The sequence below is a fragment of the Poecilia reticulata genome, linkage group LG16 (genome assembly GCF_000633615.1).
Source record: "Poecilia reticulata strain Guanapo linkage group LG16, Guppy_female_1.0+MT, whole genome shotgun sequence".
In the NCBI taxonomy this organism is placed as follows: Eukaryota; Metazoa; Chordata; class Actinopteri; order Cyprinodontiformes; family Poeciliidae; genus Poecilia; species Poecilia reticulata.
The window spans coordinates 11,720,307-11,745,756 of NC_024346.1; the positions used below are offsets into that span (position 1 = coordinate 11,720,307).

The 25,450-nt window shown below is 41.4% G+C and overlaps 2 protein-coding genes across 7 annotated transcripts; one reads left to right on the forward strand and one right to left on the reverse strand.

Annotated features, from left to right (window-relative positions):
- The first annotated feature begins 40 nt into the window (after window positions 1-40).
- On the forward strand, window positions 41-8,371 carry foxj2 (forkhead box J2). Its single transcript, XM_008431516.2, has 10 exons — window positions 41-404; window positions 717-1,062; window positions 1,151-1,225; window positions 1,331-1,432; window positions 3,600-3,716; window positions 3,800-4,244; window positions 4,330-4,536; window positions 4,670-4,771; window positions 5,332-5,664; window positions 6,930-8,371. Exons 2-10 carry the CDS (start codon window positions 745-747, stop codon window positions 7,037-7,039), a joined length of 1,809 nt encoding a protein of 602 aa, XP_008429738.1. The 5' UTR covers window positions 41-404; window positions 717-744; the 3' UTR covers window positions 7,040-8,371.
- On the reverse strand, window positions 7,937-25,450 carry epn1a (epsin 1a). 6 transcript variants are annotated; one of them, XM_008431513.2, is made up of 13 exons: window positions 25,356-25,450; window positions 18,685-18,847; window positions 18,376-18,477; window positions 18,058-18,216; window positions 17,463-17,591; window positions 16,641-16,761; window positions 16,407-16,558; window positions 16,160-16,231; window positions 14,093-14,176; window positions 12,844-13,123; window positions 10,389-10,553; window positions 9,962-10,204; window positions 7,937-9,201 (listed from the first exon to the last, which is right to left on the reverse strand). In XM_008431513.2, exons 3-13 carry the CDS (start codon window positions 18,442-18,444, stop codon window positions 8,735-8,737), a joined length of 1,941 nt encoding a protein of 646 aa, XP_008429735.1. In that variant the 5' UTR covers window positions 18,445-18,477; window positions 18,685-18,847; window positions 25,356-25,450; the 3' UTR covers window positions 7,937-8,734. The 6 variants fall into 6 exon arrangements, with proteins under 6 accessions (XP_008429735.1, XP_008429733.1, XP_008429734.1 ...); XM_008431511.2 differs by having other exon boundaries at window positions 14,087-14,176; XM_008431512.2 differs by lacking the exon at window positions 25,356-25,450 and adding an exon at window positions 25,134-25,241 and having other exon boundaries at window positions 14,087-14,176.

Below are 25,450 nucleotides of genomic sequence, written 5' to 3' on the forward strand. Positions count from 1 at the left end.
GTGATGTGTTGACTTGGTGTGGTGGAAAGTTCACGTGTTTCTTTGCAATGCAAACCTGACGGGCCCGGGAGGAGGGACCTTCTCCCAGAGGCGGGAGCAGAAAGTGAGCTCACACCGGGGGAGGAGTGAGTGACGTCTTTCTGGTAAAGTCAGAAAGGGAGGGGAAGGGCAGAAAGAGAGAAAAAGGAAGCTCTCCGATTAGTATTTTGTGTATATTTCTTCAAAGTTACACAAACTTTCTCAAACGGAAGGTGGGATCGGTTTCCCAGAGGACGCTGCTGCGCTGAGGAGGGAGATCCGACGGTGGAGAGAAGGCGCCAGTTTGACAGCAGACGTGCACGGCTGATGACAGCATAAAATATTAACACTTCTCAAGGCCCTGGGCCTCGAGTGACCAAAGAAAGGTAAGCAAAGTCGGCCTTCTCCTTTCAAAAAACAACAAGCAGAGGTGGAGGTGGAACGCTTGCATGATTGCATACGCTCGCCGTGTCTTTGCTTGTTGGTGGAAAAGTTCTCAGAGCGGCACAGTGTGTCTTGTGTGTGAGCTAAACTGTTTTGTAAGAGACGCTGGCAGGACGAACAGGAACAGAGCAGCCGAGTCGCTCATAGTTCAGGCTGACGGGCATCTCCTCTGGGACCGGTCACTGTTTGTTCAAAACAAAACTAAAAACTTTGTAGGGAATGTTAATCCAGTTCTGTGTGCTTTGGTCCTCCAGATCCTGGACAGAAGAAATAAGAAAAGAAATGTCTTCTGACTTGGACTCCAGTCTCACCAGCATTGACTGGCTGCCCAAACTGGGAGTCAGCAGCCTGCGCTCGGGGAAAGAGAGAGGAGGGGAGAGGGAGAGAAGGAGAGACAGAGGGAGGGAGAGGGGCGACTTTGTGCCGTCAGTGCCGAGCCCCTCGCCATCAAACTGTAAAGGGAAACCCCCCCACAGCTACGCCACCCTCATAGCCATGGCGATAGCAGCTGCACCAGAGAGGAAGCTGAGCTTGAACGACATCTACACCTGGATAAGCAACACTTTCCCTTATTACAGCCGAGCCGGCCGAGGATGGAAGGCAAGCTCTGCCTCTGTACACGTGATACTAAAGTGTAACATTATCATAACTGTATTGGCTATAACTTGAATCCTCTTGATCTCAACAGAACTCCATCAGACACAATCTGTCCCTGAACAAATGCTTCAGGAAAGTTCCTCGGCCACAGAATGACCCCGGCAAGGTGGGCTCTTCGATGCTGTCGCTTAGCATGCTTATGTTGGAATGTTCATCTTATTGGATAAAGAAATGGGTTTGAAAAAAAAACAAACTAATCCTGTGTTTCCAGGGCTCCTATTGGACGATGGATGGGCCTCCAGAGTCCATGAGTCCCGCACGGGCTCCAAAGCGCCCCTATCCTGAGGAGGAAGAGGAAGAGGAGCTTCAGCATGTATGGTTGATCTTAATTATTCCATCCATACATTACTCATGTTTTATTCATACATTTATATAATTTTTTTTTTTTTTTTTTTTCATTTTTGGGCTGTAATAATGTCTAAACCTTTCTTTGCCAAGCCCATTATCACAGGGGTGTCAAACACATTTTTATTTGGGTCGTATCAAGACCATGAATGTTCTCAAAGGGCCGGTTGTGCCATGATGTGTTAACAACGCACTTATTATCAAACATAGCATATTAAGAAATAACATTTGATGACTACTGCTTAAAATTAGACCGTATTAAACATATTTTCATGTTGATGTCATTTGGCACAAAAGAAATTGAAACTACTTTTGATTTGATTGAAAAAAAAATTATTAAGCACAAAACTGTTTTTGAAGGCTTCTATATGTGGTTCTTAATGTGACTCCGGATTCTAAGTGGGCCACATTAAAAGATCCCACGGGCCAGATTCGGCCCCCGGGCCTTGAGTTTGACACCTGCGTCCGTAAGACCTTACAGAAACCCACAATGATTTGGAATGTCTTTTTTTAACCAATACCATTAAATTGAAAGACCTTTTTAATTGCTCGTGTTTTGCAGACCAATTTCATAGATGTGTTAAAAGTGGAACAAAATCCTTTATTTTTCTGCTCAGGTTTCAAAAGGCTTCGTGAAGGTCTTTCATTGTTTTTCTTTTCTGAGTCTAGTTTAGTCCTCTAGTGTTTCTGTGGCTACGATGCCATTCAGCTGCCTTCTGGTTCAAGATGTGGTCACATATAAAGGAATAAATGCAGTAGTTGTTTTATTTTTGCTTAATTATATGAGTAAAAAAGCCAAAGACTAAAGAACGTTTATGATTACCATCTCAGAAAACTGACTCAAGACTTTTGCACACACAAGATAAAGCTTATATGGTTATATGCTTATATGGACAGACTTTGCAGACCAAGGAGTCGCACTCACTTCCTATTCAAGTCTTCCTTCTTCCCAGGCTGAAAAGTTGAGTGACGATCTAATCATTTAAAGGGAGACTACTTCATCTATTCACCAAGATAAGAACAAAAAAATAAATAAATTTTACTGGTTTAAACTCTCAACTACCAGGTGCTCAGTGGTGAGCAGTTGTGAGTCTGAACCCTGAACTCAAACCCCTTCATCACGTCACGGTCTGAAAAGAGACCGTCGTCTCTAATCCTGCAGTCACTGCTCTTAACCAGAGGAAGGCGAACTGCTCCCATTGGGTCAGAGGTCAGCCTCTGCCTCAAAGTATCAGAGGGCCTGGGTCACTGTACCTGGTAGCGGGAATTGCATTAACAGGTTGATTGTTCGTCCGCTGTAATGCGGACGCTGCTACAGTCTGTTGTGGTGAAATAGAGCTGAGTTAATTAGTGAACCTCTCAGTTTACCGGTCCGTCTTTGTTCCGACCTTCGCCTGTGGTCAATAGATATGGATCATGACTAGAAGGTCCTGGAAACAAGTGGCTGAAATAGATAGCAGGGCTCAGTCTTTGTGTAGCTTCCTTCTTGGACTGGGATAATTGTACAATTTTACTTGACACTGATGATGAGCTAAAAAAATTTACTCATGTAAGAGTAGCGCTACTTCAACACGGTTTTACTCAAGTAAGAGTAAAACGTAGAAATCACTCCAGTTAGAGTAAAAAAAGTATTTGGTGCAAAGGTCACTCAAATACTTAAAAATTGCGTCATCAGACAGATCACAATACAAAGTCATGCAGAATATTGATATTTTAGAGGACATACTGAAGGTAATTTTTATGAAGAACAAATTACGGAATAAAATCAGGCAAAAGAAACATTTTCTTTTGATTTAAAACTTATGAGACTTTAGTAAAAAAACTGCAGGTGTGTGTCTGTGTCTGGTGACACTCACTGCTTCTCAGAGATGCACTTTAAGAGCTTTTCCTTCACTTTTCCTAGTGTGAAATAATATTCCTGTGCTTTTTTAATGTGAGATCGTCGGCCTGTGAACAGGTTTTGGAGGTTAGTCACAGTTTTCTGCTGTGCGTTCAGAGCGTGGGTGTAGGACCGGAGCGCAGACTCGACTCTGTTGTTGTTTTTGTTTCGCTCTGTGCTTGCCGTAATGCTGCATTCCTGTGGGATTTCCTCTTCTTGTCAATGCTTTAAAGGCTTATTCTGTGCTTTTGTACAGATTCCTCCACCTGCAAAGGCGGCAGCGGTGAGAGGGCCCTCTCCCCACCTGGACCTGCAGTTCAACGCGTCCCCAGTCAGACCCACCCAGCGCCCTCCGTCTCCTCCCCCACACGAGGTAGACTCACTCACTCCCTCCCAGCTAATATTACAGCCACGTTTGACGGGTTTTACTTAGAAGTCTAATCTTCGTCTTCGCAGGAACCGTCGCCCTACATGTCAGCCCATGCCTCCGCTCTGCCTGGCTCCCATTTATCTGTTTCCCAATCAGCTGAGCTCCCGCCAGCAGCCCCCATGTCATCCATCAATTCCTTCCCTCCTCCCCTCCCGCCCGGCTCCACCTTTTCTGTCCCTGCAGCGTCTGCAGCTGCTCCCTCTTACTCTAACTCAGCCCTGTCCTTTCCCGCCAACTCGGGTCCTCTACCCGTTCCCACTTTTTCCTGCACTTCCAGCTCTACGCCCATTTGCAGCGTGTCCGTTCCCAGCTCCTCCTGCCCCGCCGCAGCCCCACCTCCGGCAGCGGCTTCGGGGCACCACACCGCCGACCCTCCTCTGCGCTTCTCCTTCGAGGATCTGAACATACCGGACCTGTACGCCTCCTTCAAGTCCCTTTTCAAGACGATGCGTGAGAGGGGAGGCTCCATCTGTGAGTATGCAGGCCCGTTCAAGACGCACAACCGCCACACACACGAGCGACTCGGAGGAATCACTTGTTTTCTTTTCCCTTGAAGCGGACATCGCTCCCCTGCTTGTTCCCAGTAACGACACTACTCCTCTTCACACCCCAACGCTGCCGCCGTTCTCCCCTCACCCCGTGCCTGCGCTGACTGCACCGCCAGTTGCAGGTCAGCAACCGGTTGCAGGTCCACCGGCCGCAGCAGCCGCGGCGGCCGTGCAGGCTCCACACCCCGCAGAGTCAGAGCGCGTTTCGCAACTCAGTGAGTCTCACGTTAACATCTCGACCCAGAGATTATCTACCGGCAATAAAACCTGCAACGTGACTAAAACAAAAAGTATTTACATTTTTTTTAAACGTTTACCCCCCCTTCTTGCCTCCCTTCTCCCCTGCAGCGGTGCCAGCAGATTGGTTCAGCAACACAGATTCGCTGAAGGAGAGCTTCCGCATCGCCAGCAATCTGGACTGGGCAAACATAGACCTGTCCAGTCACCCAGGTCTGTGCTGCTCGCCACAATCGGATGTAAAGGGCCAGTTCACAACATTTTTGTCCCCTCTTGTCATGGAAGAGGTTTTGAGTTACATAATGAGGTTCTAGGACATCTGCCTCCAAATGTTCTCTTGTCAATGCCCACTTCCTGTTTCCCTGACACCAATCAAGATGTAATTAAAAGGATATTTTTTTTGTAATTCATTTCATAAACTGAACGCATAGAGCATCACATACAGCAGTAAGTTTAAAGAGTTTATTTATGTTAATTTGGTGATTATGGCCAGAGGTGAGGAGAGTACTTACACATTTTACTCAAGTAAGAGCAATGATGCTATAATGCAGGTTATAGTAAAACTATTCCTTGAAGTACTCTCTCCCCCCCCAATGGTGATTCAAGTATACATAACTGAATACAGGATATGAGATTTTATAGATTATTCCTTTCTGTTATGAACAGTCGATTCATTTCAGAAATTGAATCAAAGGCTTCGTTGTACTTATTGAGGTAAAAGTCACCGGATCTTCTGTATTTTAACAAAGGCGTCTTTATTTTCTGCGTCCCAGACCTGCTGGAGAGCATGAAGCAGGCTGAGCTGTGCGACTGGGCCCTCGACCCCGGCCTCTTCACCTCCCTCTGCGACTCTCTGAACCGCTTCTTTTCTCAGAAAGGCATGATCAGCCCTGGAAACAACTCCCCAGTCACCCACGGTGCACCTCACTTCCTGCAGCCCTCGCCGCTGACGTCCAACCCTCCTCCGACCCTCACCAGCCTCACTCACCCCTCTCCCCTGCCCTACCCCAGCACTCTGCCTCCCACCAATGGCACACAGCTACCCCGGAGACCCCCACCCATGCAGGGGCCCGCTCTACAGAGACCACATCTGGCGAACGCAGCTGGTGAGCAGCAGGCATTTTAAACTGATTTTAGGGAAACTTCAAGGAAATCTTGACCTTTTATCACCTTTTTTTTTTTTTTTTTACACACATAATGTAAAACATTTGCTTTTTTTTCCCTCTCTTCCTATTTCAACCATTCAGACTTCACACATTTCCTAACTTTTATTCAGAAAATTTTCCAATATAAAGAACCTTCTCAGTCGATGTGGTCTTTGAAACCAAAGTACTTCCATATATTTTCAGATGGAGAAGTTATTCAAGCTATCAATCAATTACGCCAAACATATTTTACCTTTTGGTCTAAAATTACAATTTGTTTTAAGAAAATTGTTGACAAAAATATATCCGAACCGTGTTGCTATGCTGTTGCTAAGGACTCAAGAGTTACAAACCTTTCCCAACAAACCATTCTCACTCCCACATTACTCTTCGTAAGCAGTTCATAGATCCAAACACAGGCAGATTTTTTCCTTCGGTCAATGTATAATTTAAGTTGTATTCACTGTAAAATTCCAACAGAATGAAGAGAATCTACACTTTCACTCCAACTCAATACTATAAAGAGCAAAAGGTTAGAAGGTGTTGCACTTTTTTGGAAAAATATTTTGGATTATGAACATCGTTCATTTTAAGGACACTTTATGTTTATATGTCTCCATGAGCTTTAGCATTTTACCCCTCAAGGAAATACACAAAGTGTAGCCATTTAGTGTATGACTGATCAAGTATGTTTTAAATACGCACAGCGTGAACACATGAACCTTTAATTATTTACCAATTTTTTCAAATTTCAATGTTGCAAAGAAAGGGGAGATGTTTATAACTCTGCTTTCTTCCATATTGTTTTCTTCCACTCAACTTTCTCCTAATATCCTTGGATAAATCCATCTTACCTTTTTGTGGCGTTGCTGAATCTGGCAGTCTTCTCCATAACTGTATTAAATATACATATTTTTTAATCTGCCCAGTTTCTGAGAAACAGTGTTTGAGGTTTTCATCAACTGACTCATTATTTGAAAAGAAATAAATGCATCAAAATGTGTGAAATGACATCGAATTGCCCAAATGAATTAACTTTTTGAAGGTTTCTGGAAGTGTTAATGCATCCATCCCTTTTGCTATTTTGGCCTTGTGAAACCTGAAAGGCAGTTTGTCACTGCGACAATTGAAAATGGGAAGTTAATTAGAAATCTTTTTTTTTTTAATCTCTCACTTCCTTTGAGGTCTAAACTTTCAGTTCATGTTTCCCTTTTGCGTCTCGGCAGGGATCCATCCTCAGCCTGTGGCGCCACGACAGCGTCCTATTCTGAAGAACCTGCACAGCAACAGTGAGGAGTTCCAGGATGACTTTGACTGGGACTCTCTCATCCTTTGAGCCTCGTTTCCTTATGATGGATAAAAAAAAACAAAAAAAACAAACAAATATTTCAGCAAAAAACTTCACTTCCTGATTCCCCTGACAGCAAGTCTGGGATCAGGTTCATCACTAATGACTGAATCTCAAGAGTTTTATGTTTGTCTTCATTTAAAGTCATAGGCTGCAATATTGTATTGTTTAGCTTTTGTGGGAAAGTGGCTTCATATGTTTGATTTTTTTTCCTCCCAAAAAATACAGAAGTCATGAAAAACAGTCACACACACTCCCTGTTTTTGTTTTATTTCATAAATTTCTGTATTTTTTTCTCTCCATTTTTCTTTTCAAATGTGAATGTTCACAGTTGACACCACACAAAAGTCAAACTTACCCAATAAAAGATACTTCTCTTGATATAAAATAATAAATTCATCCAGCTAAATTAAAAGAGCAGTATGGAGCATGTCTTCATGTCCCTGTGTTGTCTCCGTTCACTCAACAAAATAATTGTCTCTTTGAAGAAGCATCGGCTGAAACTCCCTTTACAAAGAAAAAAAAGGGGATGAAACACGAGGACAGTGTTGCTTTGGGCCGCCTGAACTCCAGGCATCCCAGCTGAAATAGGTGATTCAAAATAAAAGATTGGCAGAGAAATCACATGACCCATAAAATACCTCATTTAAAATCCAACCTTACATATCATCACAGGTGATCCTTTTCAGAAATGCTTTTTTTTTTTTTTTTTTTTCCATTCAGTCTCGCTGAAATGAGATCAGACACGAGGAGAAATGGGACAAAGTACTGAAACAAACACAAAACTGGCATCTGATAAATAAGCATTTGTGTTCTCATTCGCCCTCGGCCGCAAACACACACTCGGTTTTGTTTTTCCTGCCATCAGACCACATGTCAGAACTTTTTTTTTTTTTCTACAACAGTAGGGAAAGAAAAAAATATATATAAGCATCTGATTTAAATGGCATCATCGCATGATCTTCCTTGTTTATTTGTTCCCAGGTATTGGAAAAAAAAAATAAATTACACTTAACATTAAATTAAATTAAAAGTGAACTGGTTGAAACAGTTTGACCACATTGTGACCGAAATGTTAATGCAGGTTTTTTTTTTTTTATCTCAGTCTGGGGCTCCGTTTAAAAATCATCCTTCATGCACTCGTTTCATTTCAGTGATTCAGTGTTTGTCTTCGCTCTAGACGGAGGGACAGAGGGAGGAAGAGGCAGCAGGTACGACAGTTTCTCTGCTCAGTTCGTTAGTGGCTGTGTGACCTCTTCCTCCGGCTCCCTCTCGTGTGCAGTAGTACTATGAGTAGAGAGTGACACTACTGGGAAAAAAGAAAAAAGAAAAAAAAACTCCCTGCTCTCACTGACTCACCGTTCATCACAACCCAACAAAAGACTGGACAGAAACAGAAAGTACAGAACAGAAACAGATTGGAAATAAATACTTCTATTTGACATAAATTTTGAAATGAAAGGGACAAAAAAAAATGGAAGAATAATCTGAAATGAAATTATGCCTTTAAAGGAAAATAAACAAAATTTTTGTTCTTTTTAATGTAGACGTTTTTCTTTGTGGATAAATCTGGTGTTGGGAGGGTTTTGGGGGGTGTCGATGAATGAATGAATGAATGAATGAAGGGGGAAGCAGGTACGACAGCTGAGGCAGAAAGGTGAGCAAAGTAGTGGTGACACGTCCTCAAAGAAGAAACGGATTGGTGCTTGCTCCCGCCGTTCCTCCGCCACCCATGGAGCCTCCTGCTCCCATCATTCCTCCTGCTCCTGTGGGCCCACCCAAAATCTGCTGAGGAGGCGGCATAGCTCCGGGCCCCAAGAGGGCAGAGCCCGGGGGTCCCATCGGGGAAAGCCCGCTGAACGGCATCCCCATAGGGCTGGCTTGCATCATGCCCAGGCCCATCCCGGGGGGCCCCATTCCTACGCTCATCGGCCCCAGACCCATTCCTGGTTGGACCATGCCCAGCATGGGATTGGGAGGCACAGGACTGGTACGCAGGCCGCTCAGGCCGAGGGACGAAGGCTGGGGGGAGATTGAGGTCATGGATGGGGCCACGCCGAACGGGTTGGAAGAGACGGGTGTTGGTGAAACGCCTCTGCTGGAGATGGTGCTGCCTGGAGTCACGGCCATGCCGGGGACAGGAGACGAGCCTGCAGTGCAGAGATAACAGGTTTATTATTAACAAAGTCTGCAATATTCAACCAGAAAATTCTTTAAATAGGGGTGCAGCGATTGCAGATTTCTGGCTGATCACCGATTACCAATCATTAAGATGCTCGACCTGCTGATTTTGATTTACAGGTTTACATTACAGACCATTTTTATATTTAGTAATGTTGCTAAATATAAAAAGACAGTCACTGAGTTGGTAACAGTGAGGTGACTGTTGTTACAAACAGTCAAACGTCTCACTGGAGAGCCAAAGAGGACAGTGGTTGATTTTTAGACCTTTGCAGAGGCAGATGGAAAAGATGGGCTTCACATGTAAGTATTGGCCAATCGTTGATCCCCATACAATTACAAAAATCAAGGCCGATTTATCAGCTGGACATATTCCTAAATTTAATAAGTGGTGGATTAACACATCTAAATATTGTAGCATCTTAACAGAAAAAAGTGACTTGCATTTCTGTACAAGGATTCAAAGTCTTCCTGAAGACGCTGGTTGTTAACAGGAAGAAGTTTAGTGGAAGGAAAAGGTTTGCCAGGAGCAAGGATAACTGCAATCTTGAGAGGATTGTCAAGAAAAATCTTTTCAAAAGTACACTTTAAAGCCTTAATTTTAGATACGATAATTTCAGACTTTTTAAGGATCTGCGAACAACCTGAATATACAAGCTCGACTTTCTGAAACGAGAGATAAAGAGCATATTGATCTGAGACGCGCCTGTGGTGCAGCTGGTTTCTCACCTGTGTTCTGAAGGAAGGGGTTGTTCGACGAAGAGGCCGAGATGGAAGGAGGTGGCGGCTGTTTGGGTTTGGGTTTTGACGACACCAGGGAATCGAGGTCAACGAGCGCCGCATTGGGGCCGAGAAACGACTCCGGAGTCTTTCGGACGGGGAGCGAAGAGCCGAGTGACGACAGGTCAAAGGGCACCGGCGAGCCCGTGCTGTCGCAGCCCGTTGTTGAAGAGCCTCTTCGCTCTGGATCCCCTGAGAGTGAAAAGGGAGGCGTGTGTGCGTGTGTGTGTAAACGAGACGCACAAAAACAAAGCAAGCTGAATGTAATGAATCACACTCACACACACTACAAGAGGGTGAAATGTGGGTGGGGTTACTGAGATTCTGCACCTGAGTGTGTGTGTGTGAGTCCGTGTAGGTTCAGGTGTGAATGTACCTGTGCCATTAGTGTGTTTGGCGGAGCCACTCCAGATGTCGGAGGTGATAGGGTCAGAGGCGGGGACAGGCCCATCCTTTGCCCAGGGGTCCACCGGTCCCCCTGAGGAGGACGTGCTGGGTGGCACTGGGGAGCCCCAGGGGTCAGCACTGGGTGGGGTCACGGCTACAGGGGAGGAGGGGAGATGCAGGGGAGGGAGGGGTTAACACAACACCATACAGGTAACGACCCACAGCATGGAGGGAGGTGGAAGCTGAGCCGGGTTCAAACAGAAGCACTTCTCTCTCCTTAACCTCTCCACCCCACAAACGTCCTGACTGAGGTCAGAAGAGGTCAGCTGCATTTGTTGCTGTGACTCAATTCGAGCTCAGTGGAGGTGAAGGAGAGACAGCAGGAAGCAACCTCAAACATTTAAAAATAAAAAATAGAAGCCAAAAAACGGGCAACAGAAGAGACAGTGCTCCATTTGAGACGCAGCCAGTCCCTGAGTAGAAACAAGAGGATAAAAGTCCCTGGTTTAGACACAGAGGGAGAACGGACTCAACATGCCTGCTTTTTTTTCAGACAAAACCAAAGCACACAGAGGGGAGTTTCGACCAAAGCTGCCCTGATATGACCCATATTTTTATTACTTTATGTCCACTCTTATGCTGTTGATTCTCGTCCATATTTACCCAGAAAGCCTGATGAATCCAGTCAGGCGTCTCTGGAAAACAAACCTGGATGACGTTTAACTTTCCACATTTAACTTCAAAGTGCTCAGTCACTTGCTCTGGTTGGCATTAATTAGCCCTCCAACAATATTGTAAAGAAACTTGGTGTCATCTTTCACCAGGACACGCAGCTTAAATCATGCATTCATCAAGTTTCTTGGAGTTAATTCTTTGACCTCCATATATCAGTTCTTTATCATCATCAGAAATATTAAATATTAAGCCTTCAGTTTATTCAAATTGCTGCAACAAAAGCTCTGTCGAGAACTCAAAATTGGTCCAATTTTAACATCTTTCATTTGGCTCAGTTATGAAGACGGCAGGAAGCAACCTCAAACATTAAGGCCCTAAATTACAGCTAATCTTAATAATTATCATTCCAACAGTAAATTTGTTTCTGACAGCTATTGAGACAGACATTTATCAACGGAGCAATATTTTAAAAAATGTTTTATCCGTTTTCATCTAAAATAAGATCTTTACACCCTCAATGTACTGCCATTAGAACAAATGAATTGCAGATTTTTTTTTGCATGTTTCTACTGGTATTTTGTAAAAACCCTGGTCCATTTCAGTCAGCACAAATCTGCCAGAGATGTGAATTACCTTGGGCTTAACTATAAACAAACAAACAAAGCTTCATTTTGTTACTTTTTCCTGATATTTTTGTCAGAGTCTTTTCCTCTCTGCAGGTCAAAACTGAAGAAAGTCAGCAGGGGGAGCTTCAGACTGCAGCGCTTTTCAAGCATCCATACTAGAGGGTCGTCTGAACGTTTCATGAGTATTTGCAGCATATTTGTAGACGAAACACTTGTGCTGACAGAGCACCGAACCTGCAGGGATGAACTGTGTATGTTTGTACTCTCACCCAGAGGACAGAAAAGGGCTGCATAAAATGAACACACTCACAGAGGCAGCGTGCATCAGTGTTTTCATGCTTCAAGTTGTAATCAATATGTGGTTGTTTTGCGTATTTAAATGCGACTGTTCTGAGCTAAATGTTTCTTTGCTCTTTGGAGAGGTCTCGTTTTAAACCTGGTGCACAGATAATCACTTCAGCTGAGCTTAAAGCGATTTCCGTAGTTCCTCATAGTTCAACCTTTTGTGAAGCAGCCTTTTATTGTTCTGATTTCATGTTTTCTCCCGTTAGTCTTAAAAGTTTGTACTGTAGCTGGAGCTGCCACTGAGAGTCGTTTCCTCAGCAGATTGGAGCTGCCTAAATGTTTCTTTTGCAGAAAAAAAACTCAAGGTTCTCTGCTACAATTTGACATTAAGAGAACAGAATGACCTGCAGTTGAGATGCCTGAGACAGAAAGGCAGAAGCAAAATGCTGAGAACACTCAACCAATTAGAAATGTGTAGAGAACCCTCCACCACAAACCCCACCCTGAGGCTTCAGAGCAGTCTTAATGTGCTACACCTCTAGCAGGGCTGTTTTTTACCCCAGAACTCTGTTTAACTTCCTGGGCACGTAAAGGAAGGACCCCAGTAAAGACTCTGGTTCCTGGAAAAGGTTCCTGCGGTCGAAACGCCCCTTAGGTGGATGAGAAGATCAATTATGAAAGGATTATGACATGACTGGATGTAAATACACACATTTTGAACAGAGAATATGAGGTTTGAAACAAGCAAAGGTTTTGGCGTTCACATCCTCTTCGAGTCAGAAACAGACTTCTGTTTTAAAGCTCTGACCTTTATCCACTGAGCTGATGTGACAACAACCAAGAGCTGTGGCAGCGTACCTGAGTTTCCCCAGGGGTCGACGTTGTTAACCTTGTGGGATGTCTCCCCCCAGGGGTCTGGAGGAGGGGCTACAGTGGGCGCGGTTCCTCCACCCCAGGGGTCAGTGCTTGTAGGGGACGTGGGCGAAGCTACTCCCCATGGATCTGCGGGGGCTGGACCCCATGGACCGGAGGCGGAGGGGCCGGACAGTGTGAGGGGAGGGGAGGGGCCGGCAGAGCTCACAGTGGCGTTAGCAGGAGCCCCCCAGGGGTCCACTGCACTCAGCTCCATGAGCGCACTCTGAACAGGGAACAGAAAATGGAATAATGTTACTACAGCGATAGGATGTGAAACTTACACCGCTTTCAGATCGTCCTTTTGCTCTGTTCTTTACGCTTCATGATCAACTCTAAGGACCCAACATGGAATGTGGGCTTGAAGCCACTCCACCCACATTATACCCACATACTTCATCCGAAAAGCCATGGGACTCTTGGTTGCTTCTCTGATTAAAGCCTATCAACTTGGGATAATGGCCATATTTTTGTGGGTTTGCAAAGCATGCTCTCTGATTTCATAAAATAAACTGAATAGAGCTCCGTGACATGTTCAAATCCTGTGACATAGTTCTATAAAATAAGCTTGATCTAAATGTCTTCACAACTTTTTAACCTCGATTTATCTGCTGTATTTCTTGGCCTTCATGGTGTCGTTTATTCACTAAAGTGCTCTCTTTCTGAGGCTTTAATTAAACACAGCTGGTCTCCATTTACTAATTCAGTGATTTGGGGATGTTAATTAGGGATCAGCACTCATCAGATTTTTATTACTAAAACATTTTGAAAATCACAAACCTGTCAGTCACAAAAATCACAAATAAATATATTAAAGTTTTTGTTTGAACTGGTAAAAAAAAAAGTGAAAACGCTGAAACAGCAAAAACACAAAATCTTAGCTAGTACTTTTGGTCTAGTTCAAGTATACTACCTTTCAGGTAACTTTCCAGCAAGATATAGAAGCTTGTTTTAAGTAGAAAGTATTATTGACTCTAAACAAGCTCGTATATCTTGTTTGTTAGTTTTGCCTTATTTTCATGAGAAACTAAACCAGAAATACTTTGTAAGATTTAGAATTTTTGTAATGTAAAGGTTTGAATTTGTTTGGAGGACATTTAATATATCAATGGTTATTATGTCCACCAAAAACAAAGGTTTCTAATTGAGAGATGCAAAACTGTATGGCTATACAGGTCAGTATACTGACACGCACATCTTCTGGTTTTGGTTTCTCTCTCTTGCTCTCCTCAATGGCCATCTGCAGTCTCAGGTCGTCGCCTCTCCGCAGCCGCTCCTCCTGCCAATCGCACACACACACATGCACACACACAGACTGATGTTAGTAACTTAATAAAACAACATGAAATCAGACACTTGATCCATTTACAACTCAACAGAAGAAATCTGAATTTGTGAAAAATAATCCTAAAAAATAATAATAATAATAAAAATAATCCTAAAGACCATGAATGATCAGAGTTTATGCGCTTCAATCAGCCAAACCAGAACTGTGTTTTCCAGAATATCCTAGCTGCAGGATAGTTATGCATGTGTTGTACTTGCTTACGTTGCTCCTGCTTGGCAATCTTACCAGGAACAGGCTGAATAAAGTCGAGACTCTTTAAAATTTACTCTATGATATAGCTAACAGAAGAGAAATGTACCCAACTATTAACATCCAACAGCCTGCATATGAGCATAAGACATTCTTACAAAATGCTATCTCTCATGCTACAGTATTACATGAAAGACTGGTTATAACACAGCGGAACAACTAAACCCTGAATAAATGGACCGTATCAAACACTTTCCACTTAAAACAACTTTAAGTAAAAACAACAATGAAATCATGTCCAAAATCTCCTTAAAGCTCTTATAGCATTAGTAATAAGCTACATACATGATTTAACCATTGATCAGACAAATTGTTTTGCACACAAACAGCAACAAAGGTGTCAACTTCACAAAAAGTGCAGCAGGACAGAAGAAGCTTATTTGAAACCAACGCAACAGTTAGATGCATGCTGGAAGGAAGAGGGATCAATACTTACAATCCACGCTTAGGTTATTATTATGGAAAAATATTTGTCTCTGCCATGCATATATAACACTTTAATCATGGTTGATCAACTGCTTGAAAGCTCATGTTTAATATACAGTGCAGTGAAAATGCATTTCCCCTTCACAGATCTATTCTGGTTTTGCTTGTTTGTTGTATTTAAAAGCATCAGATCAAACCGGTTTTAAAGCAGTTATTTCATTTAAATGAAAAAATAAAACAAAACTATCCAAACCAACTCGGCTCTGTTTGAGACAAAAACACTTAGTCACATTTTGCGGTTGAATGTCACTAGTCACATCCAGGCCTGATTATTACCTGACCTGTAGAAAGGTCAAGAAACCACTCAAACAGGACCTGAAAACACATGTGGAGCAAAAGAAACAAATCACTGACACCTTTCAGTCTGGAAAGGATTAGCAAGCTGTTTTAAGGCTTCGAGACTCTTGTGAACCACCGTTAGCCTTCCAAAGAGTCACCGGCCAATAAAAATTATTCTAAGAACGTATCAACGACTTTACACAAAATAACTCAAGAACTCTAGGCTTTGTTTGCTTCAGCTAAGGTCAGTGTTTATGACAATAAGATGTCACTTCAAGCAAAGTTCCAGGGCCAAAACCAATGCTGATCACAACAAGCATAATCCACTTTAGATGATACAGCACCAATCGTGTTAACAACTCTCCTGGCAGCTGAAAATGTATAAGACTAATTGTCAGTTCTAGCAGTCATCGATACAGCTTTTTATTGGTTTTAGAGGAACTTTTTCACATAGTACTAAGCTGATTCGGAAAGCTTTTTTCTTTCATTTCTAAGATCAGTTCAAAACTGCATTTTTTTTACTCTGGTTATGTCTGACATAAAATAGGTTTGAAGCATTTAAGAGTGGCAAAAAAGCAAAAACAGAAGTTATAAAAGGGGTAAACACTTTTTGAAAGCACTGCATCTCATTAAAATGATTGGAATCAGGTCTTTACATGTACTCTATGAATGCACGCGCTGTAAAAACAGAAAGCAACAGCAAACTGAGTTATCTCAATAGAATTTTGATAGTCTGATGAAAATGTGTGTAGGCAGCAAAATGCCACAAATCACATGAGCATTAATTCATTTTCTTGATTAATCAATATTTAGCATTGAGTGGAGAAATTCCATCTGACAGAAAGACAAATAGTTGATGACTGGCTCCCCAGTCAGCTCAGCACACTCCTTGCCCCTGACCTTTTGGTGAATCTCTTTGCTGAGTGTGATTGCATAGCGAAGCTCTGCATCCTCCAGAGGGTCCGCGCTAGTCTGGGGGAGGTCAGCAGTTAAATTGTGAGAGCAAAGCTAGGTGTACAGCAGCAGGGAACACGATCCTTAATATTCCTTTGTGTGTGCTGCTGCTCCTGTGTTGCAACTGGAAACAGGTTAGGTAGAGCGCAGCGTAAAGAACCCCGTCTGGTCGGGTTGAACCACGCTAAGTTACCTGCTCTGCCTCCTCTTTACTCATGGCCAGCGCCAACTGAAGCTGCAGGTCTTCCTCTCCAGAGCTTTGTGGCCATGCTTGGTCAGGATCTCCAGAATGAGAGCCCATGGACAAGCTGCCCCCAAGGCTGGGCGCTGAGGGGGCCGATGAGGCTGCAGGAGAGACAAATACGCAACGATGAAACGATTCCCTCATTCAGGAGTGGCTTATTTGTATCTAATTCAGCTGTCTCACCACTGGTGGTCTGTGCCATTTTCTCTTTGGTTTTAAGGGCGTGGATCCTTTCTTCTCTTAGTTTCTCTTCATCTTTTAACAACGTCACCAGCTGCTTAGCTTTCTCTCTCACATTCAGGCCCTGGACAAATTAAAGGCACAGATGAAAGGTGTTTGTTACCTTGACATTGATTAGATGGATGCAAAAAGTGCCAACATCTTGACTGTATATGGAAAAGTAGACAGACTTTGTGGCCGTATCACGATAAAATGGCAAAACGCTCAGACTTCAGTTGTATTGGATTGGGATTTTGGTTTTTCAGACAGAAAATAACCTTCAACACTTTTTAAACATACATTTAACCAACCAATCATCTGTGTCACAAATGCCTCTTTTTATTGGTCTGTTGTAATATTCTAATCTTAAACGGCATGTTTTCAATAGCTGTAAGCAGAAAATCAGCATGATTAACAGAAGTAAAGGCTTGCAAATGTCAGTGTCTGTAATTAATCTGTATGTGTTTTACTGCAGTAAAGTGAGTTACTGAAACAAATGAACATTTCAGAAAAATTCTCATGTATGTAAAACATACAATTTTATGTAAAACAAGATTTTTTTTGCCTAATACAATAGTTGCACTCTAAATCATTAACTTTTCTAAATTACTCATTACCAGCAACCAACTGGCTATGTGAGGTTGTGAGAGAGGTCAGAAACAATATAGCACAAACTGCCCTTCAATGAACCAAGAAGCAAGTCAAAGTTTGCCTGCAGTCAACAAAAGGAGATCAAACATGTCAACTTTTCTTTTCAGCTTTGCGAGGATGGTCATGTTTGGTTACCTGGTCTTTGCCGTCCCTGTCTATGTACTGAAAATCCTTCAGGGTCTGGACTGCATAAATGTTTTCCCGACACTGTTGAGCTACGCGCTCTGAGCCTGTCTTGATCAGATACTCCATAAGAGTCATAGCCTGATAAAGGSAAAAAAGCATAAAGACAAAAAGGTAACGGAACAAAAGATGCTTCATATCMAAAAAAAAAAAAAAAAAAAAAAAAAAAAAMACATTTACAAACACCAGTGATAAAGTTAAAAAGGGAGTGAAAGGTCAAAATGTATATACAAAACTGAACTTACAATCTTAACTGCTATCACTTTGTCTTATAGAATAGCAAAACCTGTGATTACTGTAACTGTTGTCTTGCACATGCTGTGGCATTTCCTCTACTCCTAAAACAAATGACTATCAACCAATAAGGCAGGTACATTTGAATGCTGCTCGCATGCGTTCTTATTAGACGTCAGAACCAGATCAAATGACGACCAACAGGTCAAATCTTTGGGAAAGTAAGCAATCAGATGCTGGCCTCTAGTTTTTAACTGGTGAATCTCCAAATGAGACTTAAGATGATTACTATCTTTAACATGACGTTGCATACCTTGTATACATGTCTCCAGTTCTTTCCATGGTCATTTAGTCGTTTCCACACCATGCTCATGATTTCTGAGAAGGCCACAACATTGTAGGTCAGATCTGCTATCTCTGACATAAGAGAGCTGCTGGGGCCCCATGGGTCATTGGATGTTGCCTCTCTAACCTGGATAACAGCACAGGAGGGGATAAACTTAAATTGCCCTCTACTCAAGGTCTGTGTGACTGCATACATGTCTAATGCACACAAAATAACGAATGCAGGATAGCCTCAACTGAAGGGAAAAAACAAAAAGAAAAACCAGATAAAGCGAAAAAATGTAACCTTGATTTCAGCCTCTGAATAGTTGTGGACGATGTTCTTTACTTGTCGCCGTAGCGAAGAGGTCGACATGGCAACTGTCTAGCCACAGACTTCAGTATCAATCTGCACATAAAGATATGCAAGATTTAAAAGATTAAAGATGATAAGGCAACATATTTTTAAATAATATCCAACAGCAAAAAGGAAGAAGAGAGAAAATGATCGTCGAAATATGTAAGAGACAGAAAGATTGGCAGATCTTAAAATGGACATAATCCAAGACAGCATTTGTATGAAAATTTGTCTTCAACAGAACAAAAGACCACATACATCTGTTTCTCAAGAAGTGAAGTGAAGAAAGGGTCTCCCTCTTTGTAAACTTCTGTTTCTCAACCTTGGCCACCACTCATTCATGGAGCGTTTTGTCTCAGTTTATCTTTTTCTTCCCGTGACGACATTGGGTCTGAAAACCACAGATGATGGACGACGGAAACTGCAGGAAAATAAAAATGAAAACTGAAGTGAAGTGAGTAAAAGATATGCAGCACAAACAGGGAAGATCTTATGTCATAACTAACTTTAAATAACCATTATAGAATACAAAGCACATATTCATCTTGAGAACATCACATGATTTGTTCCTGACCCACACATGGTCAACAGAGAAAGAAAGATTTCTTCGTTTAGTTCAAATATTCTGCTCCAGAGGAGATAAATTTTCCCTAATTGTCAGCAATAAAAAAACAGTCAATTCACAATTCTTAAAAAGAAGTGGAAACTAAAATGAAGAAAAATCTAACATTTGTTGGAGCATTGCCTTGCAGAATGAACTGAAGTTTTAACCATTTCAAGAAATACAAAACATTAACCAATTGTTATTTCTAGTTTTACCAGTTCAACATTTTACCATCAAAGTCAACGTAAAAGAATCAACACATTTCACTGAAATCTTTAAAACAGAGTCCAAATATGCTTCTTGTAGATTATTATTATGAATTTGTCCACACTTTTGTTTACCACCCACGCCTATCGATGCAATAGGACTTTTAGGACCTTTAATAGAACCCAGGTTATTGATAGCTAAAATAGATATACACACAAGGTATGAAGAATACAGTAATAAGCTACTAAAAATGAAATGCTAAAACACATAATCAATAACACAAATACCTACATTTAGATCTACTGTTTGCACTATTTGCAAACTAAGTTTAAAAGGCAGTTTAAAATCAATTTGACAGATAAAACACAAAGATTTTCTTAAAAGTAAATGCAGATTAAGATGTAAGCAATAAGTACCTAGAGGTGTACTGGTACATGAAAGTAAAAGTACAAAACATTGTGTGCTTCAGTCAGTTTGATAATTATCTGAACTTTGAACTCTGCAACCAACCTATTTGTTTAACTCCAGGTAATAATACCCCTTATCACTACATTCCCTGCAAATGACCAGAAACCCATGAGCTTTTAGCAAGAGAGCACATTTAGCTAGATAAATGAATTATATGCGTTTGTTGTCCTAAAATAAGCCTAATATGTTGATAATAGAATGATGTTAAAGTGTGCAGAATTGTTTTAAAGGAATTACATTTTTAAAACATGTCAGTCACTACACTACACAGAAAAACCGAGTGGTAAAATTATTTTCTGGTCCACTTTATTTGCCTACCACACTGCTGTGCAAAATTTCTCAAACCCCTTGAACGTCACATTACAAGTACAAGCTTTGATGGATTATATTGGGAAGTGAAGTGAAAACGATGATATACGGTTTGCGCAAACAAAAATCTTTAAAGTGCAGCGTACATTCATTCTGTCCATTCTTCTTTGCAAAAGAGTTCAAGCCAATTCGGACTGGAAACGGATCATCTGTGAACGCACGTTTCAAGCCCTGGTTTAGATTCTGAACTGGATTTAAATCTGGATTTTGACTGTGTCACCTGAACAGCCTTCTATCGTAGCTCGAGCTGAATGTTTAGTGTTGCTGTCTTGCAGGAAGGTGAACCCTGCCCTAGTCTCAATCCTTTCCAGCTTCTAACATGTGTTTTTCCAGGACTGCCCTGTTTAGCTCCACCCACCTCCCCTTGAACTAACCAGGATCTTATTCCTGCAGAAGACGGTGCTTCCCAGAGTATGACAGTCCCACCAACATGTCGTCTTAGTTTTTTTAATTTTTTTTGCCACACACAATGTTTTGCACGTAAACCAAAAAGGTCAAGTTACCATGGGCTTCTTATCTGATTTTTCTGAATATTTATCTCCTTGTCCAGTCTGTCGTACTTTTTGTAGGTGGACATGTCCTGGTAAGTTTGCAGCTGTGTCACAGTCTTTCCTCTTTTAGAAAATGGAACCAAAACTTGCTCTTTGCCATGTTCAAAGGTTGGTGTATTGTTTTATAACCTAACCCAGTTTAAATAGTCTCTACATCTTAATCCCCGACTTATCTGGAGGGACCTTTGTCTTCATGATGCCATTCAATCACTAATGTTCTCAAACAAAAGTCTCCACAGAACAGCTTTATTTATATTCAGAGTAAAATACATCAAGCTTCATTAACAACAATGAACTTTTCAAGGCAAACAGTTATTCTGGATTTCATTTCGGGGTATAACAATAAATGGGACCCTTGAGATCTAACCTTTGGACTCCACTGCTCTAGACTGGATGCTAAATTGATGCCAGACTCTAAGTTGGACACAAACATCAGGCCTTATCTTAATGACACCAAATGAATGACATCTGCACCATAATTGGTCGATCCCACACCGACTCCTGAACATCGCACGTACGATATTGCTAACAGAGCAGGCCAAGCAGTTGTTGCTGACCGGATGCATCCTTTCACTGCCACAATCTGCAGTTTCTCACGAATCAGAAAGCTTATGGCAAAAAAGTAGCAAAAAAGTGCAAGAAACCAAAGACTTTCTAAAAACTCCCTTACAGTGGTCATTTCCCTGACAACATATTCAGATTTTTACTAATGTTTTTCAAAGTGCTGTGAAAATATATATACTGTGCTCAGCTGCTCTCTTAACTCCCTTCAAACTAGTAATTTAATGAACATCTTCCTATAATTATGCAGCTAAGCATTGCCAGGTAACCAAGGCACAAGGGTGTTCTTTATATTCCTTCATGTTCTAGGAAAACCTTGTTATTCTGCTGCACTTTGACACAAATACACATGCAGAGTAGTCTCTACAAAATGTTCACTGAAATAGATAGAGGATGTATAGACTAAACTGCTTTCTCAAACAAGACCTGATATTCTTTAGAGTTGGTTTATAAGTTACTGAGACGCTTTGCTTTTGAGGTCAGGAAAGATCAAATCTGATACAAAAAAACCCGCTTTACTTGGTTCAAACAAGGTTTTGGCAAGTTAAAACAACGTCGTACAGAACAAGAAATTAATATTTAAAGTTGCACACAAAACTACTGTTGCAAAAATCAGTGAAGCTCTATAACAAAGTTCATCTATCCAGAATAATCTACGATAAGAGACATAACATGTCCTTTGTGTCCCAGTCAGACGTCAGCACTGTCCCTGACACCTTGAGTAACTATCAGGTTACATTGACTACAGTCAAATACTGCTGCTCCCTACTAGAGCAATACACAGATCTTCATCTCACAGCTACTGAGTCTTTATTCTGATATTACATGGCAGGGAAAAGTTCTGTATTTCATAGGAAACAACAGACTTTGCCCCCGTACTTTGCATTTACGATCAACAGGCACAGCAAACCTTTTACTCACTTATCTTATTCACTGGTGGCAATATTTTAACTCTCTTTAGCTCATACCTTTACCTTCAGGTAGACTGTGGCTCTTGAATCTAGTGACGTTACAGAGAAGCAACTTCCTGGTAACCTGATGTTGATTTTTTACAGCATTAAATATCACAAATATTGACAGAAAACTTTAGCTGTTAATTTCATGCCAAGTTGTTATGTAAATGAGGCTCCTGTACATTTCCAAACTCAATGTAGACTAAACTCAGGATTACTCAGCCACCTGTACTTAATTTATCCATCATTGTTATTTTTTATTTATTGCCATAGAGTTACTATTTCAGTCAACATAGCCCACAACTTATTAAAGAAATGCACGTATGCTTCCAAAAAAACCTGTAAAACAGAGAAGCAACAAAGAGGAAATTCACCGCCGGTGCTACATTTAGTATATCATCACAACTCCTCTGCCTTCTCTTTATACTCTCTTATAAATGGAGAAGGTGACAATTAAAACAACTTGATGTGTGCTTGGTTATGGTTTAAAACCATAACTTTGTTGCAACCATCATACCTTCAATATCAAGAAACTAAAAATGCTTTTGTGACATCATGTTGAGTCTGTTGGCTGTTTTATAATGTCCAGTCAGAGTGAAAATCACTGCTTGTTGCAGCTATTGATTTTTGAAAAGTAAATTTTTTTAACCATTTGAAAAACTGCAAGATAAAAAGCATAGACAACTAGCATCTTTTTTTTTATTATTTCCTGAACATAATTAGCCTAAAGCCCATTAGGCCTGTCTGTGAGCAGCTGTGTGTTGCTGTCTAGACTGTAAAAGGAGAAAACAACACAGACTACCCTCTACTATACAGCTATAGCAGACACTGTCAAGTGTTATAAGGTTCACCAAGATGGCAACGGAAAGGTGACTATTGCTAACCGCACATGTGCAGACGTGACCTGGTGGGCAGGTCTGACAGTCAGTCGTCTTTTACAGCCTAACAAAACTGGACAGAGGTTCATTTTCAGACTTCTGCAAAGGTAAATAAGATTGGTGGATAATATAATACTGTTGCACCCCTAACGATTAGTCATGTCTGAAAATATGATTAAATGCTGAGGCTATGCAGTTAAGCGTTAAAAAATACACTTCCTAATGTAAGTGGTGTCCTGAAGACGCATATTTTAAAATGGGTATGTTTTTTAAAAGCAGTATTTGTGTGACCTGCAGTCACAACCAGTTACCTAGAAAAGATTGCAAAGAAGTTGTCACAATAAGTATTGTGATAACAATACATGTTGCACATCCCTAATGACTACATGATATAAGGAAAGAATGTGGTTACTTAATTTTGCCACAGTAATATTGTGATAATTAAAGTGTTAATGCCTGTTGGCTTTGGGTTCACTGCAAACACAGATTGTGAGTAGCTTATGCAGACAACTGGTAAAAAAAGATAACATGAATTCCATCTTCACATAATTTGATATTTGAATTGAATAAAAAAATAGTTTCATGGCAATATGCTATCTTAATGAGAAAACACCTCAATGCTTCTCTGAAATATTATCAAATATATTCTTTCCATGCAGAACATAAAATCAAGGCAATTAACAATTGTCAGAGATGCACCAATATGGCTTTCACTGGCCGATAACGATTAATAGTTGTCTTTAAAACCTTCCAACAACTGGTCAGAACTAGGGCTGCAAAAATGAATCGTATATTATTATAGCTGACTATTATTTTGTCAATTTTGATAATGGTTTTTTCCTCAATTATTTTTCCCAACACTCCAGTATCCCCCACAACACTCTATGAAGCTTCAACATCAAGATCTAAAAATATCTAGACCAGGCGTGTGAACATAAAATACAATTCAAACTCATCAAAGTGGCTGAATAGGTTGCTGGCAAGCCCAGTTTGAACATACGGCACATATAATCTTGTAGCCCACCAAATATTGCAACTAGTATAGTCCTCTGTGGTTGGGACACATCATATAATGAAATTGAAATGTGACTGACATTTAATACATTGTGCTGGTCTAGTCAAAACAATCTATCTTGTGTGTACAAACTTATCCTTGCGGGTACCCAGGACAAACAACCATGGCAGCACACACTGATGCCCAATGTCAATTTAGAGAGACCAAGGAACCTCACAGTTATGTTTTGGACGAAGCTGGACTACATGGAGAGGAGAAAGACTTCTCAGGACTTGAACACAGGACAGGACAGACAGGACTTGCTTCAAGGTAACAACGCTACCAACCAATCTTGTAAAAATTGTTGGTGCCCATCATTCTCTAACACGGTCCAAGCTGTCCTTTGTGATATCAATATCAACCAAGCTGAAACTGCAACTGCAATTACAATAAAAGCTACATGCTGTGCTGCCCTACTTCTTAACCTGTGACCACCACACCTTGCCACATTACAGGAATGCATCATTTGAAAAGTTCAAGTTTGGCACTACAAAACCATGCCTATAAACAGATTTTGTTTTAAAGCTTAATTCATATAATTCATCGAGAGCAACGTGCTAAGGCTAAACGTGCACCATTTTATTGCTTTCAGTGCATTATATCAGGTAATAAAGTACCCCGCCCAGTAAACGTACCCAGAGATAAACCAAACAACGGTTGGTTGCCCAGTCACACACACATCTACACTTGCTCCCTGTCACAGCAACCAAGCTGAGAGGCTAACGAGAGGTTAGTAATGGGTAATGCAACAATAATCAAGTTCATGGGCATAAACTCGCATTAAACGAGCATTACTGCACCTCTGAGTCTCTATGCTGAACAAAGAAAGAGTGAAATAAACCAGCCCACTAACGGTCCCCGAAGCAAGCAACTCTTCCCACAAAGCTAATCGAAACTGTTGACTAGCAGTTTCCCTCCATAGTCTGGCTTTTTAAGGGAAATGAAATGTACAAGCCGGGACCAAAAATGCCCTAATAAGTAGGCAACGGAACATAGAGCAAAAATAGCTATCCCACTCATGACAGTGAATTACCCCTCTCTATAAACAAGGGTTAAGGTTACCTGTCAGTTTGACTGATAAAGAAATCACTTGCTGCTAGCTATCTGGCTAGCATCTAATGCTAGTTCGCAACTTGCAGCATAATTGCTCCCTCTGGACGGGATTTAGATGGCAAAGACACGTCCTGCTTCAGGACAGTGTTGACTACCCTCACCCAAAGCACAAAATCACACGGAATGTTGACAACAAACGACAATATATATATAAATGAAGTGTGAACTGACCCTGTTGAAGCCTGAATGTACGAGGAGATGGCCGAATTTCCGCTTCCGTTCTCGCCTACAGGAAAGACCGCACCCCCTGTCGCTGTGTTTTCCTG

What these genes read in the sequence shown, in the direction of transcription:
- epn1a (XM_008431511.2), bottom strand. Translation starts at nt 18,444, where the DNA reads ATGTCGACCTCTTCGCTACGGCGACAAGTAAAGAACATCGTCCACAAC. An exon ending in GCAAAGAGATTCACCAAAAG is followed by an intron (nt 14,177 to 16,159) that starts GTCAGGGGCAAG and finishes TGCGATTGGCAG; the next exon opens with GAGGAGCGGCTGCGGAGAGG. An exon ending in CAAAACCAGAAGATGTGCGT is followed by an intron (nt 13,124 to 14,086) that starts GTCAGTATACTG and finishes TTCCCTGTTCAG; the next exon opens with AGTGCGCTCATGGAGCTGAG.
- foxj2 (XM_008431516.2), top strand. Translation starts at nt 745, where the DNA reads ATGTCTTCTGACTTGGACTCCAGTCTCACCAGCATTGACTGGCTGCCC. An exon ending in CGTCTCCTCCCCCACACGAG is followed by an intron (nt 3,717 to 3,799) that starts GTAGACTCACTC and finishes TCGTCTTCGCAG; the next exon opens with GAACCGTCGCCCTACATGTC. An exon ending in TGAGAGGGGAGGCTCCATCT is followed by an intron (nt 4,245 to 4,329) that starts GTGAGTATGCAG and finishes TTTCCCTTGAAG; the next exon opens with CGGACATCGCTCCCCTGCTT.